This window comes from Solanum dulcamara, chromosome 11, assembly GCF_947179165.1.
Source record: "Solanum dulcamara chromosome 11, daSolDulc1.2, whole genome shotgun sequence".
In the NCBI taxonomy this organism is placed as follows: domain Eukaryota; kingdom Viridiplantae; phylum Streptophyta; class Magnoliopsida; order Solanales; family Solanaceae; genus Solanum; species Solanum dulcamara.
Window position 1 is genome coordinate 35,184,115 of NC_077247.1, and position 19,039 is coordinate 35,203,153.

Consider the following 19,039-nt stretch of genomic DNA (forward strand, 5'->3'; position numbering starts at 1 on the left):
GAGACTACGCCATTTATATACAAAAAAAAACGAAGGTCGAAGAGTATTCGAGAAATATTACAGGTGTTATAGAGTAACAAGAGTGAAGGAGGAAGCATACAACAATAGACAAGTGTGACTTATGGTGTCGGCAAAAAATATCTCAAACTGCAATACGAGGCGAGTCAGTTCGTGTAGGTGAAATTACAAGATTACAAATTACAATTGAAAAATAAAATGAAGAAATTAACTTCACTTCTTGGCTGAGGCGCGGATATCTCGCTCTCTTTAAGGAGATTCAAGCCCACTGCAGTAAATCGTTTCACTGGTCCAGCAGTAGTCCTCTTGATTTGTCCCCTCCATGATACAACAACATTTATCACAAAAATGTAACTTAACAAACTCTGAACAAGAGTTGAGTTTAAAGCTCTACACAAAGAACACCTCCTTTCAACTTAATAAGAACTCTCTTTTTAGACAAACTTAATTCTCTCAATTTTTTCTATTCAAAACAAAGAAGACCTCTTTATTTATAGGAGAGAAAATCATACAAAGATGAAAAAAATAATAGAATGCCATCATTATCATCATTTAGTGCACCATTATGATTTAGTGCACCACTTATTAGCGATAATTAGATTAAAAATACATAATGAAATGATTTAGTGCACCACTTATTAGTAATAATTAGATTAAAAATACATAATAAAATGATTTAGTCTTGTACTAACTAAAGATAATAATGAAAGACATTTTTATACACTAAAAAGAAAATAATAACATATACCACTTATGCAAATTAATATCACTCAATATTAATATTAAAATACTTAAACACTTACGCTTCGCCGCATCACAATACAAAAAAAACGAAGGTCGAAGAGTATTTGAGAAATATTACAGGTGTTATAGAGTAACAAGAGTGAAGGAGGAAGCATACAACAATAGACAAGTGTGACTTATGGTGTCGGCAAGAAATATCTCAAACTGCAATACGAGGCGAGTCACTTCTGGAATAGAATACAACATAAGTTAATTACTCCCTCAATTTCATATTAATTGTTATGTATATTAAAAATAGTTATCTTAAAATACTTATCAATTTAAACAATCAAGAAAGAATTAATTATATTTTTTAAATTTTACCCTTAACATTAATTATTCTAAAATTAAGAGATACATAAATAGATAATGATTAAAGAATTAATAAGGATTATATTAATCAAATAGCGCTCCTAATTAATGTTTTCTTAAGGATTGTGCAAAATCTTATCATGGCAATTAAAATGGGATCAAGGAAATACTTCCTCACTTTCTTTTCTTTTTAGTCTGTTTCAATAAATATAGTTCATTCTATATATTTAGTAATTCTTTATCGCTAACATCCTTAGTAATAGATTTAAAATCATAAGATTCAAAAAATATTTTATTATATCTTACACATCTTTCATTTAAAACAATATACAATTCCAAATTTCTTCTTAATTTTTTAAAATTCCGTATCGAATCAAATTAAGATAAACAGAAACAATATGTGTTATCGATGTAAAAGATATTTATTCAATTTAAGTCGTGATCAATGGTGAGGTAGGTAATTATATGTAAATCTATGTGTGATAAAATAAGAATTAATAATAGACAACTAAACTTGTATCAAACTATTATAATTATAGGTTAAATTATATTTGATAATATAAAATACTTTTTAACTTATTAGTATATAAAAAGGTTGCTTAAATGGTAAACATCTTTTATTATCAATTTTGAGTTTTAAAAAAAAAGAAGAAGGTGAAAGCTCAGATTGGGTGGAAAAAAAAGTAACCTATATCTTACTAAATTAACAATGATTCATTTTAGAACGGTGTATAATTAATTTATGGCGCTCAATTGATAAAGCTAGCAGTGTTTAGACTTAAACGTGGCATGGTGTATTAAGGGCCAAGAGATCAAGGACAAAATATCTTAGATAAGATTAATAGTAATTTATTACTTTACTGAGCTTTGATTCGTGAATTTGGACATAAAATTTTTATTTTTTTTAATAAAATTTATATATTTAAAAATTATGAAAAAAGTATTATAAATTATAATAATTAACGATTCAAAATATTTAAAATCATATAAAACAAATTTGGTTAAATTTTTTAATTAATTCTCAAAATTTCAATCACGTCACAAAAATTGAAAAGAAAAGAGTAATTTACAGTGACTTGATAAAAATAATAATCCGCCTATTATGATTTATGATCATACATGAAATTATACTGACAACATAAAATATTTTTCAACTTATTAGTGTTATATAATTAATACCTAACTAAAGTAAGAATGATTCATTTTAGAACCGTGTATAATTAAGGAAAACTTATCTAAATACAAATCTTATTTTATCTTAATCTCTAAAATTTTCTATCATTTTAAAAAATTCAAAAAAATTTCTCTTGGATATCTCACTCCACTTTTGCTGATATATCCATCTCATCCTCTCGGATACATCTCTCCCCTCTCGGATACATCTCTCTCCTTTCGGATACATACCTCTTCTATGTATCTGAATGCCCTATCTCCTCTTTGATACATCTCTCTCCTCTCGAATACATCCTTCCCTATGTATTCGAATGTCTGCTGATGTATCTGAAAGTTCAGTGTAATCGAAATTTATAAATTTAAGAAATTTTTTATAATTTAAAAAATATATATATAATTAAATTTTAACACTATAAAATTTATATAAATTACCCACTATAATTAATTTATGACGCCCAATTGGTAAAGCAAGCATCTTTTGGTCTTTAACGTGACGCGGGGTTAGGTATTATGGGCAAGAGATCAAGTACAAAATGACTTAGATAACATTAATAGAAATCCAAATCTATGCATGACAGATGTTAAGAGAGGAAATAAGTTATGAGTCATTCACATTAGGATAAGCTATGGGGCCATTTTGACAAGATATTGTTGTTTTCTTTAATCGAACTGATAAAATGTGAGACTGATCGGATATTTTATGTTCTTCCAAGTAGAAATTGTAGGCTACAATTAGGGACTTTTTAAAATTATAAGAGCAGTATTTAAGAAAAACTATTTGTTTTTTTTTCCTTAAAAATATATATGAGTTTTTTTTTCTTGTGGAAGTGAATTTATAGCAATCACGTCTTGAATTACTATCGATAGGAATTATCACAACATAGATGAATTCCTTGATTTTCATAATTTAAATATCCTCTAGAAGCTACAAAGTATATTCCTTTTTTCTAGCATATAAGGCATTGAAAATTTCTTTTAAAAGAAAAAGAGAGAGGAAGAATTGGTCCACTTTATGAATCTTTAAAAAGATTATCATGTGACAAACCTTTCGAGTAAGATTAATTCCTAAGTCATACTTCTAACCAAAAACTACTCCAGTCTTCTTTTTGTTATTTTCCTTTTTACCTAATTTCCAAAAGCAAAAGGGTATGTACTTGATATTTTATGGTAAAACCAGCCGACAGGTTTTATAAGTTTTGCAAGTTTGAATTATTTATATCTTGGGACTGAAAATAACATTTGATAAGTATCTGGTCTAAAGGGTGAAAACTTTTGAATAGTAATTTATGGCAAAATTTTTGTATTCCGTAAATCTCAGCTTTAATCACTAGCTTCATAAGGCTTATTATTTCTAAGAGTGTCATGTGTAATATTTATACATTCCTTATAAATATATATAAATTTTCAACCGAGATCACGGAGTGGCGTGGCACCCCCTTCCAACTACATAGATCCGCTCATATTTACATTACATAAAACATAAAATTAGTTACGAAATTTATCGGCAATCCCCAATTAGTCTGTTGCTAAATAGCTCCCATAGCTAATTGAATTTGTTAGAGTATGTTAAAATATATTATGCCTTTAATAATATATTTTGAATATATTCTAATTAATATTGTACTTTTGTATTTATAGCAAACATATATTTAGGTTCCTTAGTTTTAACTATTAGTATCAATTTTTGTATTTAGCATATCTTGTAATTTGTATATATTGACCAAGTTCAATGAAATTAAGCAAGAAATTCACTTCCCTGTAGAATTTCTTATAATTTGTCGTTGATCAGTAGATAAATGAGATTAAATTAGCATGAGATTTCTACTATCTAGCTACACAATTTTGTCCAATACTAATTCCTTGTTTTCTAATGTTAATAGTATATTTTTTGGTACCTAATTTCAAACTTTAGTCTACTAGATTTTCACTGTTCAATATTTTCCTAAAGATTATAATTCAGACCCATATTCCCTCTTCCATGTAGCATAGTGTTTTGGTCTGTTCTAGAGAAAAGATCAAACAAAAACAAATTACAATTGCTACGACGTAACACTACTATTGTTATTGAACACGAATTGGACTAAGCTGACCGGTAATATATTGGGCCTAAGTGGTGTATTAGAATTGGGCCTAGGCAGGAGAATGGGAGTCTGTTACAACTCTCCCCTTTAGGTAAATAACAGAAATCCCACAACTTTAGGACCTAATTAGCTCTTTTCTCTTCAATTTTCATTATTACGAATCCTATCATAAATTGGACCTCGAATACATGTATCCGAGATATATGTTACGTAGATAAATATCATTTAGTGTGTTTAATTAAGGAATATAAGTGATAGCCATTAATTAAAGAGAAAATCACGTTTGCAACAACTTTTGAGGATTAGACATGTCACATCTCCTAAAATAAATCAAAATCCTTCCATTTTTTCAGTGATTCAGCAAAGTTTTGCATTTCTTTTTCTCCTTAATTTTGCGACCTCGGATACATGTATCTGACGCGTTCAGATAAATGTATCTTGAATACATATTAGTCATATATATATATATATATATATATATATATATATATATATATATATATGATTAAGTGTACTTAAATAAGGAATGTAACTGAAAGACATGGTTTAAGAAGGAAATCACACGTATAATAATTTTGGAGTATCTCGCGGTATCACAACTCTTAAAATAAATGCAAAACATTCGAAATCCTTCCAATTTTTTAGAGAATCAATAAACTTATTTCTTCTTTCCCGAAATTCTTCTCCAATAATTTTTAGTCTTTTTTGGTTCAACAATGGTGAATATCATTGTGTTGTTAAGAATCATGTATATGGGATTTAATGACAAATACATATACATGTTCATATATCACATTACTTAAGGATACAACTCAAATCGTAGTTAATATTTCTACTTATTGAATACACATGTATCTGACAATAAATCTTCTATCAAACAAAGCTAGATACAAACCTTAATTAACATTGTTATTTATTGGATACACATGCAGCGAATAATAAATCTTCTATCAAATAAAATTAGATACAAGAAATGTAAAATAACATTATTAGATACATATCATTATATCATATACAAAACAAGATTCAGAACCTTTGAAACTGAAAGATACATAACATTAATTTTAGATACATATAAATGATTTTCACAATCACGTTTAATCCTTCTCCCCTTTATCTCTCTAAAAACGATTAGTTAATAGACATACAACACACCATCATGAATTTATCAAAAATAGACTTGAAAAAATCCACTGAATCCATGGCTTCGACGATGAAGAGTTTGTGGAGTATTTGAATGTGAATGTGAACTGTTTGGCATCGGACAACTTCAGAAGCTTTCTTTGTAACAATTACTTCAATTTGGTCTCCGTAGAAAAAAGCAATACAAAATAAGGTTTGGGTTCAGGAGATTTTGTTAGCCATGGTGATAATATCTTGAGAAGAAGATAGTAGATTAGCCATTGTTGGAATGAAATTGTATGGTAAAATTCTTGAATCAGAAAGGAGGAGAGAATTGAGTGATAAATGTGGGAGGGAAAAATTAGGAGAGAGTGGTTGATTTGGAGTGAAAGAGTAAATTAAGGAGATAATTTGTAGGCTAAGTTTAAAGAGTAGTGTATTTCTCTAAATCTAGTACATAATTATTAAATAGTGAGATAATATGTAATTATTTAAAATTATAGATGAAATTAGTAGATATGATATGAATGTATATCTAATTATGTAGTTTAGCCATCCCCTTTATTTACATAGATTATATTCCAGATTACATTTAAAGTCTATAGTGCGCGTTTGAACATAAAAAAAAAATTGTAAAATTTAAAAATAGTAAGTTAACTTTTAATTTTTTTAAAATTTAAATTTATTTGGACATCAATACAATTGGAATTGTTTTTAATTTTGTGAATAATTCAAAATGAAAATTGTAAAAACAACTTTTTGAAATTTTTCTTATACTAAAATATTGTAGAGTTCAACTTCAAGTTGAATTCCGGAAAAAAAGAGTGAACATAACATGGTCAAACAAACTCTAAATTCCTCTATTTACGCATGGCATATCAGTTCTCTTTATTTATGACTTAAGTACATAAGTTGTGGTCCTGGAAATTTCGATTACGTGTAAGGCTTCATACGATTTACATATTAACGGCTATTAAAATTATAGTTTAGCATGCTAGAAAATGCTATTACCATGAAAGTATAACTGCTCGCTGTGAAATATATAACAACGTTTTAAATTAAGTCACTTGAAAAATTGAAATATGTGTATATACTAATTTTACTGGACAATCGATCACATTCTATCGTGGGTGATAAATAATCAGTCTCCTTTAATTAATAGACATTTCTAACTATATTAAGTTGAAAACTTGATTGTTTAGTTCCTGTATTATAATAAAGAGTTGAATTTGGACCGATTAAATTTTAGTAAGGATTACTCAAATTTCATAGTGTTAAAGAATTAATTACATTCTATTTTTTTTTTTAAAATTATAAAAATTCTTTAAATTTGGTGGGATCCGAACACATCCCAAAAACACCCCGATACATTGCGTCTCGATTCTAGATACATCCCTCAACGTCTCGATATATTACATCTCGATTCCGGATACATCCCTCAACATCCCGATACATCACCTCTCGGTTCCGGATACATCACTCAATGTCCTGATACATCACGTAAAGTGATGTATCCGACCGATATATAGCGTAAAGTGATGTATCTGAGAATAGGAGAGAGTAGGAATTTTTATAATTTTCTCAAAATGATAAATTTTTTTAGAAAATATGATAAAATAAGTTATATATTTAGATAATTTTTTCTAAATTTTAATTAATAAATTGATAAATTAAACTATGACAAATGGATAGGAAAGGGACCACTAGAACTTTACGTGTCACTATTCAATGGATGAAATATGGCAATAATACGATGGAATAATAGCTCTAAGTGGATATCATCTACGAATTCGGAGTCGAAGACAATTTCTTTTTTATAAAAATTTTAAAACGGTGATCAATATTAATATGAAATTAAAGGGGCAAAAACGCACCACAACGTACGACTTCCCCTAAATCACATAATGACCGTTAATTCATGTTTACATGAAGTCGCACCCTATGATGTGATTTACTAGTCGCACCACAGGGTACGACTTCCTATAAACGTGGACTAATGACCGTTATGTGATTTAGGGAAAGTCACACCGTGTGATGCATTTTTGCCCCTTTGATTTCATATCAAAATTGATCGTCGTTTCAAAATTTCTACAAAAACAAATTGCCCTTTCGGCTTCAAACTCTATCATCTACTCCAATTATTTTTTTGAGCATACATCATGTATACATCTTTCTTGTATATTAAAATTAAAAAGACAAAAGGATTGACACAACATTTTTTTGAGCATACATCATATATACATCTTTCTTGTATATTAAAATTAAAAAGACAAAAGGATTGACACAACATTTTAAAATTTCCCCTTCTTTAGACTACTAGTTACGAGAATTGTGTGTTGTGCACGGATTCAATGTTTGTTTATAAAATTATTCTTTTAGTGATATTAATTAAATATTTTAAATTATCTTATTAAGTGTAAAATAATTATCTGATAAATATTATTAATATTGATAAATTTTAAATGGCATTGATTGATTGATTTTAAATTTTTACTCTAAAATAAATTATATATATTTGAATGATAGTAAATCATTTCATTTTTTTCTCACAAATCTAATGTGAAGAAATCCATTGGGATGTCAATAATTAAAGTATTTTTCTTCATTGATTGTTCATTAATTACTCCTCAAAGTAGTTATAAAATTTACACAAATATTTGCGAAATTCAAAGTAATAAAACTACAACTTAAAGACATGAATTTAAAACTAAAGGAAATAGCTAAAGCGAATCCCATGATTTCAAAAAAATTATACACTAATTAAATTAAAATAAAATAAAAAAATTGTAACTTTTTTCGAAACGAAGACGTGTCTGCTTCAGCCTCCAAACTCCCTTTTATATAATAAGAGAATATTAATTGTTTGTCACTATTTTAGTACTTCATCCGTTCATGTTTAGTTATTCATGTTTTATTTGATATATTTTTTTAGAAAGAAATAAAAATAAATTACTATATCACCGCCTCATTATTAATTAAATTATTTAAAAGTTGAAAATCAAATAGTACTTAATAATAGGGGTAAAATTAGATGTATTAAATAGATGGATTGGACTGACGGGTCAAAATGGTTTGAGTTAACATATATCATTTGCACTGAAATACGTTAAAATATGGGTCATAACCCAATCGACTCAATTCTTATCAAGTTTTAAATACTTTATTTGTTCTTTTATAAATTTTTAGTACCTAATTAAATTATTTTTTCCTTATTATGACTATACAATATAGGAAAAATTACTTAAATAAACAACTTATTTTATCATATTTTTAAAAATTCTCTACCATTTGAAAAAATTACAAAAAATCATACCCTCTCCTATTCTCAGATACATCACTTTACGCGATGTATTAGCCGGATACATCACTTTACTCGATGTATCAGAACGTTTTGGGATGTGTCCGGATTCTACCAAATTTAAGAGATTTTTGTAATTTAAAAAAGAGTGGAAATATGATGTAATTAGCTCTTAACACTATGAGATTTGTATAATCCTTACTATAATATATTGATCCAATTTTTAATTGACTAAAATGGATTGGCTAAAATGAATGAAGCTAATAAATGGGCGAGTTATCTTGAAGGGATTGAATAGATTGGATTTGATTTTGCTGCTCTAGGTAAAATATGTAATAAAAAAATTACGTCTTTGTTTATAAAATTTAAAATATATATATATATATATAGTAAAGTTGACAAATAAAAATAGAGGAAGGAAATAAAGTAAGCTAGAAGAGCAAAGCATTGGAAGCTCATGATAACATGAATGACCAGTGACGTTTGAAATTATTATCTAGTGTTTCTTTAGTTATAGATTAGGTTTTGTTTTTTCTGTATTAGTATCTCGATCATGACTGTGTTTGGTAATGATTTTTTAATTTTTTTATGTTTGATTTGATTAAAAAAATTAGAAATATTTTTTCTAAAACAATAAGTTTAACCGTATCTTCTTTATTCATCTAATGCTTTCAACTCCTACCCTTTGATGGTCCCACCCTCGAGGCTCACTTCTCCATCCTTTTCATCTTAATATTATTTTGTTAGATTACGTATAAATATTTTAAAAATATTTTTTTTTATTTATTTATCAAATACTAAAAAATAAATAATTTTTTTTTTTTTTAAAAAAATATTTTTCTTGCTACCAAACACACTGTACCCTATTTAAAACTATTTTTTGCCAATAATTCAAGGATGAGATAGATTAATTTATGTACATCCAAAAGACTTTAAATCCTTTCGTTAGTTATTTAGATGATATTTTGAGATCAAATTCCTCCAAGAACACACAAAATAAGGATATGTCGAAATTGAATGAAAGAAACCCCACCGTGTATAATTTTTACAATATAGTACATCCGATTTATTCTTCATTATTGTCAAAGACCACTATAGTTAAACATTGCATAAGCAAAACAACAAGTAGGGAAAAAGAAATGAATTCACACTAATCTTAAAAAACACCAAGAAAATAAAGTGAAATAATTTTTTTCGGAAAAAAGTAAAAAAATTCTCAAAGTCCTATTATTTTACCTGACACTATTTTTCTTTAAATTAAAAAAAATTACCTGACACTAGTTCTTATTATCTTTTTCTCAAAAGAGTTATATATCTTTTTATATTTGAAAATAATTAACTTCAAAGTTTTTCTAATAAAAATACATTCATCATACATAAATGAAGTCATCGGCACAAGCCTGTCTCTATCTTTACAAGATAGGAATAAAGTCTGCGTACATGTCATCCTGCCTAGATCTCATTTACGAAATCACACTAAATATGTTGTTGTTTCCCATGGAGCAAAATCCCAAGTTTTCAAAAAATCATCTCCACCATTAACATTATAGTTCCATAAATCCTCATCATTTGTTGAATTCATGCAGTTAATGATCTCCTCCACACAGTGCAGCCTGTGGCTTAACTCAACCACCTGAGCTTTGAGAACAGAATTCTCTGCTTCCATGTTCAAATAAAGCTGATTCACCATATTTATGTTAGTCACAATTTGATTGTTTTGCTCCTTAAGTAGATCCACTTGAGCCAATAGCTCATCCAAATACTTGTGTTTCTTCATTCTTGATCTTCTTGCTGATTCTCTGTTCGATATCATTCTTTTGCGTTTCCTTTCATCTTCGCAACCATACTTCCTTAATGACACTGAAGAAGTTCCAGCCATGACTTTCTATATATATATATATCATTCAGTATTCGAAACTCACTTGACTAACTTATCCGAATTTGGACGGACGAGAATAGAGGAAAAGAGAGAATAAAACTAATAACAGCTGAAGAAGTCAATTTATGTTCATGAAAACACGTAGAACCAGTAAAGGAAGACAACAGAGAAGGATTGAACCAAGTGAGTACGCCGACGAAGGGTTGAGTTAATGATAAAACCAGACAGAAGAAGTTCACTGATTACTGGAGGCATAATGCATCAACAACCACATAGAGCTTTGCATCCACACAGAGAAAGAGGGCTAATTAAAAATTTTAAAACTCTCTTTTATATCAAATTCTAGAGGAAAACAGAGCCTATAAGATGAAAAAGAGAAGAAGGGAGAGGTTTTGTGTATAATTTTGGTCATCCATTTTATAGAGACTCAATTTTGAACAAATACTATTTAATATGAAGCATCTAAAAGCAGATTACGTAGAGCTTTTGAAAAGATAGGATTGGAGATGAAAATTTTAAAAAAGGGATAATGCGCTTGCATACGCTTACATACGCAGCACTTATTCTTATGAAAAACAGCTCCGCCACTAAATTCGATATGATAGCAATTTTACCTTGCATTTCTACAAAACCCCATTGTATCACACCGTATATAATTTACACGTATAGATGTGTGTGTTACCTCAACATGTCTGAGAAAAGATTACACAATATATTAAAGACCAAGTAAGATGTAGACAGATTTTGATCTATCATCATATGTTTGTAGACAGATATGTTTATAATCTATCATTGTAAGTTTGTAGACAAATATGTTTATAATCTATCATCGTATAATTGTAGAGAGATTTTGATTCTTTACGGGGGGGATATGAATGCGTCCAGAATTTCATATGGACTTACTAATTTTTCACAAGTATTTCTGACGGAATATAGCCAAATTTCTAATATTTCATTCGATTATAAGATATGATCATGCAAAACAAATAGACAATCAACAAAAAACTCTTTTTTTTTCTTCTAATCTTTAATGGATGAAAAGAAAACTCAGTATTTGAACCAAAGCAGATTGATTTGGAAATGGAACTAGAATTAATCAAACACGAGTGCAGAGCAGGTGCGTATTTGCTCTTAAAAGAAAGGCCCTGTAATAATATCAGACCCTTTTAGAAAGGTGAAGAGCTAGCTATCATGTCTCTTCGTTCATTTTCTCGAAAACTTACAATAATAGAATAAGAGAATTCGGATACAACTACATATTTTCCAGAGCCTGTTGGGAGAAATGGAAAGAATTCATACCTCTTTGCAATAATACAGTCCCTTTTTTTCTCTCCGTAAAACTGGACTAAGAAGCAACAGATAGAAATGTTAAACTACTACAACATACTATTTCAAGAACAATATTCCATCTTTTGCAGTCATCATCACAACAATGCAAAGACATTGTATCAGATAATGTGAGGTATCCCAAGATCTGGGAGATTCAGCAAATGGAAAATGTCGATGAATACTCATTTGATTAGAAGAAACCAATGACCACTAATTACTCATCAGTCTGAATCAGAATCAGGATTGATTGACGATCTCACTGATCTGTTTCTATCAGCATATGAATCGTCATCCTCTTCTTCTTTCTTGTTCTCTTTGATTATTCCTGCACCAAAGATGGTTTAGTGGTTGCCATAAGCTATGTAAAAGAAATTCAATGCTGGCACATAGGCAGGCAGGATGTCTGTTTATAAAATAGGTTGGATAACAACGGATAACAAAACCTAACCCGCTCATATTCAATACGGATCAAATGACAGATAATACATTACCCTATTAGCAATCATGCATCCAATTAAAAGGAACTACCTTTCTTTAACAGAAGACCCTCCAGAGCCTTTGTACTGAAATCATCTTTTCCTCCCAAATCTTCAAAACCAACCAGCCTATCTGAAGCTATTCCATTCCTGAAGAACAAATTTCTGTTAAGTGTAGATTAAAACAAAATGACATCGTTTGGGAAAGAGCTAGTATAACTAACCAAAACCTCTACGGATGCATTGATGCTAATATTCACATGCATGTGTATGAATTTTGGAAGAATAGGTCTGAAATCATAAATAAGATTACTCCCTTCCCTTTTCCACAGTTCTGTTCAGGCAGTTATGATTGAGTCCTCATGTAACTATATGGAGTATATGTTTGTGAAGATAATGGTAGCTCCCCCGTCTAACTCACAGTAAAATTGGAAGGAAAAAGAAAACAAGCAGAAACCAAGTATAAAAAATCCATGCTAGCTCCCTTACACACTGACAGACTTATATTTCACTTTCCCTGTGCGTGGGCCTGTTTTGACAGATCATTTAATCTACATTGTTGAGGCAAATAAATTAGGACAATTAAGGTTCGATCCAACTGCTTGAAGAAAAGAGCTAATTTAATCTTCTTGATTTGGCCTTGAAAACAACCAGAGAACCACCCAAACATGGACATATTATAGGAGAACTAATAGAGGAGAGCAAAGCTGATGGCACTAACCTGAAAAAGATGACACATGGTAGAGTTTTAATTCCCAGCTTTGTAACAAAAAAGGGAGCATTCTGCATTAGGTTATACAATAAAAAATGAGTTATTAGCACGAAAATGAGATCCTATCTGCACAGTCCTCCAAAAGTTATAGAGCCAGTCAATATGAGTTTTTGTTTTTTAGTTTTTCTTGTGTTAAATTCCACGCATAGGTGGGCGTACATACTTCAAAAAAATTCAGACTATTTCTACTGTATAATATGAGAAAGAAGTGTCCAAGAACTCAAGTAAAACAGACCTCAGCATCCAACTTTAAGAACTTTGTATCAACATGTCTTGGTGCAAGAGACTTCAAATGCTTATCCATGATCCTGAAAGAGCAACAAAGACCATTATGCTTGTGTATACACGCATGTGGATATATACAATCCTATTTATTTTCCATTTCTAAGTATATGTAGCTAGATTAATATATGTGGAGGCGTCAATGCATCAAAATACAAAGACAAGCAATAGAATGTCACAACTAGTCCAATACAAATTTGGATGGTGAGTTAACCTTGGTAAAGCAGGTGGAACCTTCAAGATGCAAATTTAGCAACAATATTAACGAATAGTGTCAAGCTTGTTGCATCGGATTATAAGTTAGAAGACTGAAGTGCGTGCTACTGACTCCAAAGAAACTAAAACTACAAATTTGCAGTATGCTACATACCAGAATTTTTCAAACTGGGAAATTATGCAACTCTCTCTCTCTCTCCCTCACTTTCTCAAACACAGATAACATCAGAAAAAAATAGGAACTGCGATGGGAAAGAACTGTCCTCTTATTTATGTATTTTACTTTTGTGTGGGAGGACAATGAACTTTGAAACATGAAGTAAGTCCTTACTTGCATCGGTAGAACTCTCGATGATAGAAGTGACAAATCACTTTCTCACTACCAGTAACTTCACCCAAGAAATCTCCTTCAGTAATTTCTCTATATTCTCCATGCCCTTGCCTTTTTAAAGCTTGTCGCTTCTCTGCTTCTTTCTGCAGAAGAGAGTCCAGAGAAAATAATTGTCTAACAATCAGGTACTTTGCCTCCAGCTATAACTAACTGTGTTGGCCAGCAGGCAAGACAAAATAACAGACCTTGAGAGCCGCAATCCTATCTGCGTGCAACTTTTCCAGCTCAGGATCCTGTTAAAAGCACAATGAGCAAGTGAACAGGCATACAAATTATGTGCCTAGAAAGAGAAACATTGAAGGGTATGCAAACTTACATCCATCAGTTCATCAAGATCTATGTCTTGATTAACAGAAGATGATGCTTGCACCTTCTCTTGCGCCAGCACTTCCTAAAGGGAGAAATTGGATGCAAATGATTTGTAGTTAATACCTGCTAACTAAAACTGCTGGACGTTTTGAGGTATATTACAATGATCTATCAATCAATCTCAAATAATAAGTATCCCAAAGGAATAGGAAGTAGCATCAAAGGTCTAACTCCCCTGAAATGTTGAAAACACCCCGTAACTGACAGGTATTTTTCTTAAACTACGGGAGTATAACCAAACTTTCATCCAACATAACTGGTTATGTCTGAATGACTCCCCAAACCATCTTAGCTTATCAAGAATAGCGATCTTAAACGGTTGCTATTTTGGAGTATAGATATCAAAATAAACAGATAAACATAGTAACAATTCTCGATATTTCTCATGTAAGAATGAGTTTATCCTGAGACAGGAGGCAACATTAATCTAGCCAGACGATAAATGACAGCTCTCCATGTCTAATGGGAAGGGAAGAAGATAAGCTTGATACACAGAAAAGAATACTCCATATTAACATGCCATAAATGTAAAGAGTAACTAATCTATAATAATTGTGGGAAGAACCTAAGAAGGATCTAAAGACAACTGATTTTGACAATTTAGTAAGTGAACCGTCTATATTTTCCGTTTATGAATAAGTGAAACCTCTTTTCATATTCTGTTGAAAAGAAATTATCTAGTCTCATAGAGAAATGGCGAATGCGGATTAGGCTCAGCAATAATAAAATTACTAAAAGCTAAATCTCAAACGTCTGCATTAGTTTTCGCATTTATAACATCTTTTTGACTTCTGAGGAAGTTGATTTCAAAGCTTAAATAACTATGATTATAATCAGAAAAACAAAACTTGTACTGGAAAAACATAGTATAGAGTTTTAAGAATCCATTGTATCTTTTAACTACAAACAACTTCACCTGTCTTAAATGAATACCTAAGAATTCAAACTTTACAACATAAAAACTATGCCTCAATCACAAACCAGTAGAGGTGGCTATATGAATCATTCATATCCATTTTGCTCTACTCGGACACTTACAATTCTAAACTTTACTCTATTCCTACACGTTGAAATCCAAATCGTACTCTGCAAAATGTTTCCTTCATCTACATGTGAAAAAGATTACTGTCCCACCTTAAGCAAGATTCCATCGACTTCAAGTTCCCAACAATAAAACCCCATAATGATTTATTTTACAAACACTCTGTATTGAACTCTGAAAGACTTTAGGAATCTGTTCCAAGTCCAGCAAAACTATATGATGGACCAGCAAAAGTTGTTCCTTTACCACCGTTTACATAAGTTAAAACAAAAATATGAACTGACGGACATGGAGAGGTTCAATCAATCAACTTCGCCTCAATCCCAAACTAGTCAGGATTGACTATATGAATTATATGTATCTATTTTATTGTATTCAGGTCCATATAGTATTCAAATTCATTATAATTATAGTATTTATGTACTATCGTCCACCTACCATAATTCTCTTTCTTTATCCGAACATAATGCCGGCTAAGGCGTTTGGCCATATTTCATTGTGAAATTTGAAGGAAAAAAAATAGTTTTTGTTTTCAAAGTAAAAATGATATTTGAAAATTGGCACATGCAGTTGTGTTTGGCCATGAATACAAATTGGAGCTTTTTTTGACATTTTGTGAGTAGTTTGGCGTGAACACGATTTTTGTTGTTTTTCAAATTCTTAAAAATTCTGGAATTCAACTTCCGGAATTTTGTGTTCAACTCCAGAAAAAAGTGAAAAAATTTCATGGCCAAACACCACAAAATCGGGTATGATTTACAAATTCAGCTAAATAGAAAGAAAAAAGAGAGATTGAAAGAAGTAGATACCTTCTGGTAATCACGAGCAGCAGCAGCCATTACATTTCCAAATGCCAAATTAGAGAGAGTCGATTTCACTGAATCTGGATCCATCTTTTTCACTTTCACTAGAATTTAATGTAACCTAAATCCAATCAAAACAGATAATATATAAATTGAAATCTGTGGATCGACGTTTTCTGTAATTATAATGAAGTGAAAAACCTGTGAAAGGCGCGGATTTCAGATTGAACGAATCTGGGATTCTTGGAGAAAGATGTATAGAGAAATACAGGATGGGGAAAACTGTAAAGATTTGAACTGTTGATGAGGTAAAGATTGATTGTTATTTTTTTAATGGGATTGAAAGAGATTCATGAATTTTTTTTGTTAAATTGTAGCAATTTTTTTAAAAAAATTAAATAATTATCTGTCACAAATTTTAACCCATAAATTAAAAACTAACTTCATTTTACATATATGTTGAATTCCTTCTTTTTAAAATGAAATAAAACAAAAGGAAACTACAAATTAGATCCAACCCAAACTATTTACCATTAATAGATTCATAGCCTAAATTATTTTTCCTCTTACCTTACTTTTTCTCTTTTAATTTCGCGCATGATGTCATGCTGACGTTAGCATCATTGCTCCTCTGATGGTATCAAGTAGTTTCGTTGAAACATTGTCTCTTCCTTCTTGATACCATCAGAGTCTATATGTACTCTCGTGTATTTACGCCAGTGCCCCTTCCCTTGTTCCTCTTTAATACCATCAGAGTATATTATACTTTAATAGTATCAAGTAATTTATCAAACAGTTTCTTCTTCATACCATCAGAGTATAATATATTCTGATGGTATCAAAAAGGAAGAGACAGTGTTTTAGCGAAATTGTTTGTTACCATCAGAGTATATTATATACTCTCATGGTATCAAATGCGCGAGATAATTAAAAACAAAGGGTATGAAAGTAATGAGGTATCCAATAGTAAATAGTTTCTTTTAGGGGTATAACAATAATTATCCCTAAAATAAAATCATATAATTCAAAAAAGAAAAGAAAATATAAAAATACAACATACTTTTAAGTTGTTTTTTAATTAATCGAGTGTTTTTATTATTCATTTTCTTGGTAAAATTTACACTATTTCTTTAGTTTATTTAGTGTGAAGGTGTTTAACCAAATACGTAGATTAAGAGAATTATTTAGTTCCACTTTGAGACTTGTATCGTATCGCAGAAGCACTTGTATTTATTGATTCAAAATGCAAATAAAAAATCATCAATTGAACTGTTTCTACCTTAGCTGTGTAGAATAAAATGCTATAATCCATGAAAATTGACAAATCTATGCCAAACAATAATTTAACAAGTAGAGGTCACATATTAAGATAGAATATTAATAGATAAGGAGCGTTGTCTTGATTTTTGAGGGGTTTAGCTATTTTCTTATAGTGTCTTGCTATTGATTCCAGCATTACTTGTTGATTGTGTTTAGGTTATCGCATTACTTTGTAGTTGCTATTGTTTTCTTATTAGTTGCTTTGTTTCTCCATTGTTGTTTTATCTTTTTCATTATTTTAATACGTATGATCTGCGTATATTCTATCTATCTTGAACCCTATTTGTAGGATTTCACTGAATGTCTTCTTCTTGTTGTAGAAAGCAAAATGGTAGTTGAGATTCTCTCTAAATTGCGAGGGCAAATTCCTCAATTTGAAATCTTTTTTTCTTCTAAGATTTCTTCAATTCCTTTTTCATCACTTTCCTTCCTCTCATTTGTCTCCATTTGTGTTGCCTCTACTTTCTTAGACCCGGCATTTTTCTTTTCCTTATTCTTTACCTGTAGAAAACTAATTAAGCCATTAAGTGAAACATCAACCTCATCTTCCTTCAACAGCTGCTCAGCCACTTCAGCTGGCGTCACCATTGCAGTTTCTATGAGTTCTTCAATTTGTTTGAACAATTTGTGGTCTCTAGTTTACAGGTAATTGGCAGCAAGAAGCCTGAAGCCACTGGGTGTACAATATGACAAATGAATGTGCATGTCCATCCTGCCAGGCCTTAACAATGCAAGGTCTAGCTTTTCTACGTGATTTGTTGTGAAAATTATGATCCTTTCGTCACCACAACTCGACCATAAACCGTCAATGAAATTCAATAAACCAGATAATGTCACCTGCAATGGGAAAAAAACACTGAAAACAGACATTCTTCATTCAATTTCTTGCAGCACATTTGTTTAATTATGTCTACAACTACATAATCAATGGCTAGACTGGGTGGACTTTGAAGATTCTATATATCCAGGACAGCACATTCACATCAGCACATCTAGCCATTTCAACATAAGAAAAAAATGAGAAACCGCAGCGAAATTTCTGCTGCCTTCCACCATTTCAAGTCAGGATCAGGTACCAGAGTATAGCCAAGAGGCGGCAGATTTAGAATTTAATAGCTATAGGTTCAACCTTTAAAGTTCTCAGAATTGAATACATGATTATTAAAATTACGGGTTCACACATACTATCTGTTGCAATTTCAGTGAATTTTGTACACATGAAGTATTGGGTTCAGATGATCATGAATCTAGTGCCGCAACACTACATCTACCTCTAGTTATATTTGGCACCCCACGGAAGAGTTGATTACTGTATACAGGACACTAAATCAGTGACAGACTTAGAAATTGTAAGCGGTTGAAGGGTGCTTCGA

General features: G+C 30.6%; 2 protein-coding genes across 3 annotated transcripts; both read right to left on the minus strand.

The window, feature by feature from the left end:
- Positions 1–10,134: 10,134 nt before the first annotated feature.
- On the minus strand, positions 10,135–11,016 carry LOC129874414 (bZIP transcription factor 11-like). Its single transcript, XM_055949702.1, has one exon. It carries the CDS (start codon positions 10,664–10,666, stop codon positions 10,259–10,261), a length of 408 nt encoding a protein of 135 aa, XP_055805677.1. The 5' UTR covers positions 10,667–11,016; the 3' UTR covers positions 10,135–10,258.
- Positions 11,017–11,830: 814 nt separating this feature from the next.
- On the minus strand, positions 11,831–16,695 carry LOC129874413 (thioredoxin domain-containing protein PLP3B-like). Of its 2 annotated transcripts, none has more exons than XM_055949700.1 (9): positions 16,548–16,695; positions 16,353–16,467; positions 14,449–14,523; positions 14,318–14,365; positions 14,073–14,215; positions 13,479–13,551; positions 13,193–13,254; positions 12,524–12,621; positions 11,831–12,320 (listed from the first exon to the last, which is right to left on the minus strand). In XM_055949700.1, the coding sequence occupies exons 2-9, from the start codon at positions 16,434–16,436 to the stop codon at positions 12,217–12,219; spliced, it is 687 nt and encodes a 228-aa protein (XP_055805675.1). In that variant the 5' UTR covers positions 16,437–16,467; positions 16,548–16,695; the 3' UTR covers positions 11,831–12,216. The 2 variants fall into 2 exon arrangements, with proteins under 2 accessions (XP_055805675.1, XP_055805676.1); XM_055949701.1 differs by having other exon boundaries at positions 16,353–16,450; positions 16,548–16,687.
- Between the last annotated feature and the right edge of the window lie 2,344 nt (positions 16,696–19,039).

Excerpts from the sequence above, each read along its gene's own strand:
- LOC129874414 (XM_055949702.1), bottom strand. The coding sequence starts at position 10,666 with ATGGCTGGAACTTCTTCAGTGTCATTAAGGAAGTATGGTTGCGAAGAT.
- LOC129874413 (XM_055949700.1), bottom strand. The coding sequence starts at position 16,436 with ATGGATCCAGATTCAGTGAAATCGACTCTCTCTAATTTGGCATTTGGA. Across the intron at positions 14,366-14,448 it reads ATCTTGATGAACTGATGGAT|GATCCTGAGCTGGAAAAGTT; the intron begins GTAAGTTTGCAT and ends TGCTTTTAACAG. Across the intron at positions 14,216-14,317 it reads ATAGGATTGCGGCTCTCAAG|AAAGAAGCAGAGAAGCGACA; the intron begins GTCTGTTATTTT and ends TCTCTTCTGCAG.